Below are 9,568 nucleotides of genomic sequence, written 5' to 3' on the forward strand. Positions count from 1 at the left end.
GGTGAACAGCAAGTCCACTCTGCCTGGGTCAGAAACTCGGAGGACAGCTTTCCCTCTCCCCGCCCTCTCACAGGCAGCCCCCAGCCCTCCAGCAGAGGCTCTGATCGCTGGCCCCTCTCTCCTCTCCCCTGCCCGCCCCCTCGCTGGTCTCCTTGATCTTTGAACGCACAGAACATGCTCCCACCCCGATCTGCTCTGCTCCCGCCCTCTCGGGAGACGAAGCAGCTCCTCTCCAGACACCCGCCTTGAGCCCCTCTGATCTCATTCAAGTTCCTCTTCAGCTGTTACACTATCAGAGAAGCTTCCTCTGATGACCTTATCCTACCCTATCTCCCTCTGTTTCCTTAACCTGACTCACCTTTCTACGCAGCATTCACGACCCTGGGCTCATTCTATTCCTGCTTGCTTATTTGTATGCTGCTGTTCTCCATCCTTCAGAATATAAACTCTGTAAGTCCAAGAACTTTGTTTTGTTTTGTTTTGGTGTTAGGAATATTAGTTTTACTTAACCAATTTCACAACTGAATATTACATAAAAACTTTGCAGATTGTACAGTTTATATACAGCTCAAGCTACTACTGAGTGAAAAAGTAGGTCCCACAGACACAAACTGCTGCGCCAGCCAATCCAAGGTGAAGGCGGGTTTGCACACTACCGCTCCCCACGCAGCCCGCGGGTGGTCGTCTCTAGGTGTGAACTGCAAAACTGTAATAAGGTTTCGGTTTCATTTCATTTTTCACACATTTAATGATTGCAGGCCCAGAAACCTTTGTATTGTTTGCCATTGTTCTCCAGATGCCTAGGACAGTGTCTGACGTTCAAAATGAACGGAATGATGTCGTGACTGGCTGCTGTGTCTGGGCATTGTTTATGTGTCTCTGTAATCGGATTTATGTTGTAACGCTCACTACTTCTTCAGGCAAATCACAGGAGAATGCTGACATTTGACTATTTCTTTCCTATACAAAAGGCAGTTTCATGTTCACAGTAACATTTCTAAGACTGGGTGACCTTTCGAATGTCTCTTTTTTTTCAGACGTTATGTGCTATATTAACTGTTAAAGTACCTAGGAGTCTTATTTTTCTAATGGGAATTGCTGAATAAATCTTGTCAGGTTTACCAATTAACAGTTTCTATAGAGCACATACTTGTCCTTTGATATTAAACTAATTATTAAAAGGAAATAGTTTCTCATGGTTATTATGTATAGGAAGTAGAAAAAAATTCTAGGGAAAGAAAGTGAAAAACACAAACAAACCATGAGAGACTATCAGTATGGGCAGAGGAAATGCCATATGGGCTAAACAGTTAAAGTATTAAATGTTCGGCATTTCTTTGGGCAACCAAAAATATGTTCAATGCAAAATTCCTTTTGTTAAGAATTTCAAACAATTTTTAAAGATCTTCTGTATACTTCCCCAACCACAGTCCTTAAAGTTATATGAAAAAAGAGGGAAAATTCAACTGGTTAAAAGAAACTCAAATATTTGATAGAGTATTAATGACAATCATCTTGCTCTGTCTAAACGGTCTTGGTCCCATCACAGTATAAATCCAAAGAAAATCTACCTCCAAATAAGAAAAGAAACTGTTTATAATTTATTGCTGTCATTGGTCATTTTCTTCATCACCATCAAATGAACAACCTTTTGCTAAATGGCATTCATGTAATTTCACTCTACCTATAGTGCTGGTGTTGGAAGAACTGGAGTTTTCATTGCTCTGGACCACTTAACGCAGCATATAAATGATCATGATTTTGTGGACATATATGGATTAGTAGCTGAGCTGAGGAGTGAAAGAATGTGCATGGTACAGAACCTGGTAAGATGTCCAAAACTGTGTGGGCTGTCAGCTCTAGAAGTTCTGCATGAGAGGAACTTAGTGGCAGCAGTCTGGCTGGACATGGACTTGAACCTGTATGCGCATAACAGACACACTCTTTTCCTGCAGTACAGACCTCCTTGTGGGAGGGCTCGGGGAAGGCAGCCGATGGAGGTGATAGCACAGAAGTCCATGTGCCAAAGTCGTCCTTCAGCACTGTTATGGATTGTTCATCCTAACCTATTTATACTGATAAACTTAAAAATAATTCATGAAACTGATTTGTCTATAACATTTGGCATGTTTGGGAGCTTAGGAAATGAATTTCTTTTGTATACATGCTAAAAAGTTGCAATTGGGAAAAGTTTAAAATATTAGCTAAGGGTTTTTGCGTATTTGCTTGTCCATATTTATCCCTATTGCATATTAGTACAATAATGATTGTTATGGCATATTAATCAACTAACCTGGAGTTGTTAGTTTTGCTGCTTTGATTTGGAGACAAAAGTACCTAATTTTTTTTCTCATTAAAAAAACCATGCAATATGATGAGACTAAAAACCCCCCACTGAGTGTCTAGTGGGTTCCAAGTGCTATAGGCGATACTTTACCTGTATTATCTTATTTAATCCTTGTAATCCTATATTTATAAAGCAGCACCAGTGAGACTAACCAGCAGAGTAGGTATTGGCTCTGCTTTACAAATAGGGAAGCATGTGTTCCAAAGAGTTAAGTGATATTAGGAGGTTACACTAGTAAGTGTCAGAGCCAAAATTCAAACTCATTTGTCTAACTATAATATACAAGATGTTCCTACCTGTGTCTTTGGATTGACACTTGTATGTTACACAAGTAGAGATTTTCTCACAGTAAATATGCAGATCTGTAATTAAATTAAAATTAGTCAGTAAATTAAAAGATCCTGCTCTAGACCAGGAGACATCCAGACTTGTTGGACTACATATCCCTTTCAGGAAAAAATGTTTGGACATTCAACTCCAATACATATATATTTATTTTTTAAATGTAGCTTGTATAATTATGTAAATTCTAAAACATACAAAATAAGAAATTGAAAATCATGAGATAAAGATCAAATAGGAAATATTTTGAAAACCTTGCTAATTCTGATGGCTTCATATTATCATTAGGTATTTGCAAAAGACAAAACACAGACTTAGTACAAGATAATTCTATTTCAGTAGTGGTTTTAAATGCGTATTTTATAATTTTTTTAAGTTGATCTAGCTCTTTGTCAGATCTGATTACAATGTTTTTACCTGATAGTATGGCTGTAAGAAGATTCTGGATGTTTGAAGAATGTCAGCTCTGCCACTTTCTTGTCATTCGAGCTTGCATGATAAATATTATCTCCAATCCATAGCTTCTTTGTAGGAATCATTTTCTGCCAAATCAATTCTGTGATCATTAAGTAAAACTAGGTAATGAAATCCATATGCTTCCCTTATATGCTGAAAGAGAACCATTGAGGGAAGTATTCTTCCCTCAGAGTATTTTGGAAGTGGAATCTGACTTCTGAGGAGGGTTGGCTTCATGTGTATGCAACCCATGAAGTCCCAGAGGGTGCTTGATTCAATGTTTGCTGTCACTGTCTTTAAAATCTTTAATAATTTTTGAGGAAGGGAACTTGCATTTTCATTGTGCAGTATACCATGTAAAAAAATGCATAGCTGGATCTTCTCCAAGGCTTTTATGCAGTGTCCAATGTCAATTAACCATTATTAAAACTCAACTTCTTATTTTTAATTAACAATACAGAAAAATAGAAACTTAACATATTCCTCCCATGTTCCTGGGTGTACACATGTGCACTGGGGATGAATGCTCTTGACATTGATCAAGACAGGTTGGTTCTCTTGAATAGGATAGAAGGTGGGACTGATTGAATATTGTTTTCTTCTAGAGTCTAGAGTCAATGTAATGAAAGTTGAATAACTTTTGCCATGCTCGACAACTTCACTCAACTTTGTAAAGAGTGTTCAAGAATGCCTGTTAATAAGTTCACATGATTTAGTACTCAATATACACTATAAACTTCAGACATTATGTTTATTTAGCCAGCCAGAGTAAATGTTGCAGGTTGTGTAAGGGCATGGGAAAAGCATGGATTTCAGAGTTAGAGAATTGAGTTCAGATTCCAGCCCCATATTCGCTTGCTCTGTAACTTTTTAAATTGCCCTCTCTGAGCATTTTTTCTTTTGTAAAATAGCTGTGCTATACTTCTTGCAAGTTTATTACCAATATTAATTAAGAGAAAGCATCTAGCACACCAAGCAGGCAGTAAATGCCCAGCACGCAGTAAATGTCTGACAAGAGTCTGCTGGGTTCCCTCCTTGCTAAAAAGCTGTCCTCCAAAGCTCTCTTTCACCTGAGTTCCTGTGCAGAAGTTATGCCTCTTACTGTCCTTTGTACGTGAGGAAAAAAGGGAATGTGACCACACCTCGGCTCCAGTCCTTACACACCCAGCATCGTCTTGCCTGAGATAGGTTTCTTATTTTCTTCCATTGCACCTGGGAGTGAGTCCAAATTCTATGAAGAGAGCTGTCTCAGCACATGTTACAGTAGCCATGGCAGGGCTGGGGAGGCGGGGACCTGGGTAATAGAGCCCCCGAAGGGGCACTGGAGGGGCGTGGCCCCGCCCCAGGCAGAGCTTTGACTTCTCTCACTGTCTACCAAAAAGCTCACAGCAGCAGCAAGAGATTTAAAAGGATTTTCTGAGAGAATAAGCTACAGTGGGACAATATAATGAGATACTTTCAGTGCCTCAAATAAGGGTTGATCCGGATGCGTCCTTTCCTGCTCTGGTTCTCCTGGCAATTTACAGATGTGAGCTCTTTAAGGTGGAAGAAAAAAATTACTAATACTTGGGGTGCCTAGTTTTTTGCCAGACACTTTACATATGTTAAGTCCTTTAAATCTAACAACATAGGTTTTATGATTCCCCCAGATGAAGAAACTGAACGTCAGAAAAGTTTAATTTGAAGTCACATGACTATTTAGCTAGTGTAGAAATGGACTTGACCTCTTCCCTGCCTCTTTGGCAAGAAGACACCAGGGCCTTGGGTTTTTGGAAAATGTAGTGCTGCCCCACGGAGCTGAGCCTGTGCTGCTGGCAGGATTTACACTCACATTCTTTCCAGTGGAGAAAATGAGAGCAGGACAGTTAGAGGCTTCCCATATTAAATGTGACTTCAAATTCAAAGTGGCTTAAAAAAAATACCAGAACTCATAAATGTAAATGATTGTTTTTTTCAAGGAAATTATATCATGTCAGTATATTTCTGCCACTGTTATCATTGATACAATGTATATTTGAAAACACTCTTTTAGAATTATCTTGAGAAGCAATTCACTAGCCATTACAATAGATTTTTTTATTGTTTTATAACAATACTTCATTTCTTACTAAAATTGAATTATATAACTCAATCATCCACCTCACTTACAAAACTTGATCCCTAATGACTTTTGGATGTTCTCCAAATGAAACCTTTCCTTAAATGGTAAAGAATGGCTAGCCATAAGAATTAAATGAGACTAAGTCAACAAACATTTATTACGCAGCTATTATGTGCCAGGTACTATTAACAAGCAATGGGAATATAGCAGTGAATGTGACAGAGTTCTGCCCTCATAGACCTGACATTCCACTGATGAGATGTTTGTGGAAACAGTTTGTAATCCACAAAGAAATAGATATTCCTAATAATGACCAACAAGTTCTGCAGACAGCTTCAACAGAGGAGTTCCAGAAACGTTTTGAGATACAGTAGCAATAGATATAAATATAACCTTTTAAGATGGTCACTTTAAAGAACATCCTATTTAAATGAATTTTCAGTGTGTGTGTGATATATATATATAAAGTCTTAAACATTCGGTGTATTCCTTTAACATCAGGTATGTTTCCTATGTAAAAATGGGGGTGATTTTCTATGACTGTAACCTTAGCTACTTTGGGGAAAGTTCAACTCAGTTATGCTAACAGATTATACAATTACATTGAATAAATTTAAAGAACTCTGATGGTACTGAATTTAGCCCAAATATTTAGATGAAATGTTAGAAGTCCTTGTAAAGCACCTGGATGTTTAGTTTGGCCAACTGACTTGTATTTCAAATTTGGGATGATTAACAGAATTGTTAATGTATTTTATATGTGCTGAAGGTATGTAGATATACTCATTCACAGATTCCAAAGTAGATTTGACATCTGCATTCCACAGCCATTCTAACAAGAAAACTTATTTATAAGAAAAAAAGGAAACTCATAAACAAATTTAAATAATCTAATTGGCCCCTTTTTATAATTACAGCAAAAAAGATTATATTAACACTTATTATTTAATGACAAGTATTTTAAAAAACTTGAAGCTACAAGAAATCACAGGAATTTAGAAAACCTTATGTTTGCAATGGTAAAAATCATTTATATACATGGCTAATTCTGTGCCTCTAAATTTAGCTCCTTAACATTTGTTGAGTCAATTTTACCTTTCACTATAATCGTATAGCTCCCCTCATAAGAAAAATCTGCACCGCATTCATTTATCTAACCACTGTTTCTTTGGTATCTAGGCACAGTATATCTTTTTATACCAGTGCATTCTGGATCTCTTATCAAGCAAGGGAAGTAATCAGCCCATCTGTTTTGTTAATTATTCAGCACTTCAGAAGATGGACTCTTTGGATGCAATGGAAGGTAAACAGAAGTAATATGTACCAATTTACTAGTTTACTACCTATAACATGAGCATTAATTCAAAAATAAGCATATGTTGAAATATTTAGATGTTTGGTTACTGCATATATCAATTTTTTCATTCCTCTCAAATCCAAATTAGGATAATAGCCTTTCCATCTGCACTGCATTTTTGCCACAAATATTTAAATCTTTTGAACGGTTAACTTCAATTCTTTCTTGTGACATGTTACTATTATGTTACAGGTGATGTTGAGCTTGAATGGGAAGAAACCACCATGTAAATATTCAGACCAAAGATTATAACTGGAAGGTATTTTCAAATCCCAGGGGCCAAAATTACCCCTAGATTCTTCTGAATTGAAATATGTAACCTTAAAGAAATCTCTGTGATTCCCATACTGTGCCTTACTAAATGGACTGACATTTCATGAATAGTTCTGAGAAGTATCTAATTCAGGAGAGTTATTTGTTTTGTACAGAATAAATATTATGCATTTAAAATGTGTAAGAAAAAGTATTCCAGAGATTTTTGAAGTCTTCGATATTTTTGGAATGAGCCAAATATAAAAATTATTATTATGTTAGTATTGATGCTTCAATGTAAATTTCCCCTACATATTGGGTTTAATCTTGAACACGAGTTGTGAATGTTGATTCAGTCATGTTATTTTGGCCTCCAGGGTGTTAACGTTTCTTGCGGATAACTTCCACCACTGTCATAATGATCTGTACTTCCATGTATGCCCCTGTGTTTTGAATCCTCTGTTTTATGAGTGCTGAGATATCATCTCATGATCTTGAACAGCTGAACAGTAACCCCCTGACACTGAAGGGATTACTTAGCCTTTATACAGCACACAGTAGCTCTTCGGGGACACTAGGGCTATTTAAATTGCATTGTGATCTCTAGTTTGGAAAAAAAAAAAGAAAAATTAAACAATGCGATTGCTTATATGAAGGTGTAGAGTACTTTCCTAGCCTCTCCACAATTGTATATTTTCAGGGACAAGCTGTTCCACTGTATTGTGTATTTAAACACATCATTAACTGTATAAGAGTATTTGTTCATAAGATGTATTTTCAACTTAGTATTAACAGTTTTGAAGGGTTTCTTCAGCAGAAATGTATAAAAACATGGAATGTATTACATGCCTATAAACTAATGATGTGTTTCTGTGGTGCCAACAGAGACTTCTGAATAGATTGTATCAAATGGTCTTTATCTCACTTCCCAAGGTTGATTACGGAGGAGTCTATTTGGTGGGACTGAAAACAAAGAAATTAACCAGCTTGTAACAAATTAGAGATTTTTTTTAAAGGAAAGTATTTTCACCTCCTTATCATTAGATACTGACAATGTACTAAGCAAGTTTTGAACTATATGAAATTATGTTGTCATAGATTTCAAATAAATGTCATAAAATGAAATAGTATTATTTATTATATTTCATCTATGATCAAAATTATAGCTTATGCTTATTTCTGCTGAAATATACATACAAAAAATATATGACCAATAAAATTGAGTTTTAAAGAATTGAGTTACTTTGCAGCATGATTTCAGAGGTCCTTATAAATGTAAATTTGATTTTGTATTACATATTAAGATATAGCTGATAACGTAACAAAGTATATACAAATAAATAAACATAATACAGTATAAATAATTAAGATATGATTATTTCTCATGGTACCCATAGAGATAACAGGTAATTTTAAAATCAAATTCATTATCCAAGAAATTAAATGCTTTAGTCTTACAGTCATGCTTCCGCTTTTTTTTCATGTAAAGTAAGTATAAATAAATGTAATATACTACTATCCAACCAGTAAATTTACTCTATAGAAAGCTACAGAAAACAATAAAAAATTATGAGAATTCTAAAAGATTCAAGTTGGAGTTAGAAGTTCTTCTGTTTGCTTCGGATGTCATTCATTGAAAATATGTGGCAAACCAGTACTAATAAATGTGGGGTTTTGTATTCATGGAAGACATAAAACAGCTGTGGAAAGTATTGGTGAGGTTCTTTTTATTGTATTAAATGATAAGAAAATAAATCATTCAATCTACAGGCCAGTCCACACTCTATAATATCTGTATAGCATACTGCATAGTTTCAGGTGTGATGCATATGTATATGCATGTGCGTGTATAAAACAGTTTTAATATAAAGCTTCCTCTAAAACAGTGCTTATCAAAATAACACATATAAAAACCACATGGGGATTATGTTAAAATGCAGATTCTGTTGCAACAGGTCTAAAGTAGGATCTGAGAGTCTTCATTTCTAGTAAGTACTCAAATTATAATATTGCTGCCTGATCTCAGGCCATACATTGAAAAGCAAATCTCTAACAGACATTAGGATCAAAATAATTTCATGTCCACCTGAAATTATCCGGAACATGTTTTAAAAAGATTTGTATGCATTAACAGATAAAAATTATAACAGAGCACCTGTTAAATGTGCATAATTCATAGCTATAGCACAAAATGGTAACTGAAATTGAACTGAAATTCACATAGCTAATTTTCCCCTTAATTATATTGTCAAAGAGCTAGTGTATAGCCAAGTTCTATAGGTGGCTACTAAGAGCTCTTAAATAATGAAGAACTAAGTACTTAAAATAATGAGGAACATCTGTAACATTTTTAAATCAGATATGTCAAAATACACTGAGGCACATGTACAATAAATGAGCAACATGTGTTTCATCTGAACCAAATGAAACTGGAGCCCCTCAGAATGGTTTGCCAGAGACCAGAGCAGCTGTGGGTAGCACCTCTACTTTCATCCCGCTTTAAAAAGCAGAATTTTCTTCTTTCAGTGGATAGGTGAAATGTATAATAAGTCTTTGGTAAAAAGCTAATTAAACCTTGCCTTCTTGGTAAAGGAGATGTCGATTCACTCTCTGCGTCTGGTACCAAACACTAGGTTTTAAAAATGGAATTTAATTTAAGCAAAGTGTTCTGCAAGTCCATAGCATTATTGTGATGAGTTCATTTTCATGGGCC

The 9,568-nt window shown here is 35.8% G+C and overlaps 1 protein-coding gene across 1 annotated transcript in view; it reads left to right on the plus strand.

The window, feature by feature from the left end:
* The window catches only part of PTPRQ (protein tyrosine phosphatase receptor type Q), a 218,203-nt gene extending 210,114 nt beyond the window's left edge, over positions 1–8,089 (plus strand). The window contains exons 45-47 of the mRNA XM_057488019.1: positions 1,691–1,826; positions 6,426–6,549; positions 6,796–8,089. Of these exons, the coding sequence (XP_057344002.1) occupies positions 1,691–1,826; positions 6,426–6,549; positions 6,796–6,833 (298 nt within the window). The 3' untranslated portion in view covers positions 6,834–8,089. The remainder of the gene's footprint in view (positions 1–1,690; positions 1,827–6,425; positions 6,550–6,795) is intronic.
* Positions 8,090–9,568: the final 1,479 nt, after the last annotated feature.

The sequence above is a fragment of the Manis pentadactyla genome, chromosome 10 (assembly GCF_030020395.1).
Source record: "Manis pentadactyla isolate mManPen7 chromosome 10, mManPen7.hap1, whole genome shotgun sequence".
Taxonomy (NCBI): domain Eukaryota; kingdom Metazoa; phylum Chordata; class Mammalia; order Pholidota; family Manidae; genus Manis; species Manis pentadactyla.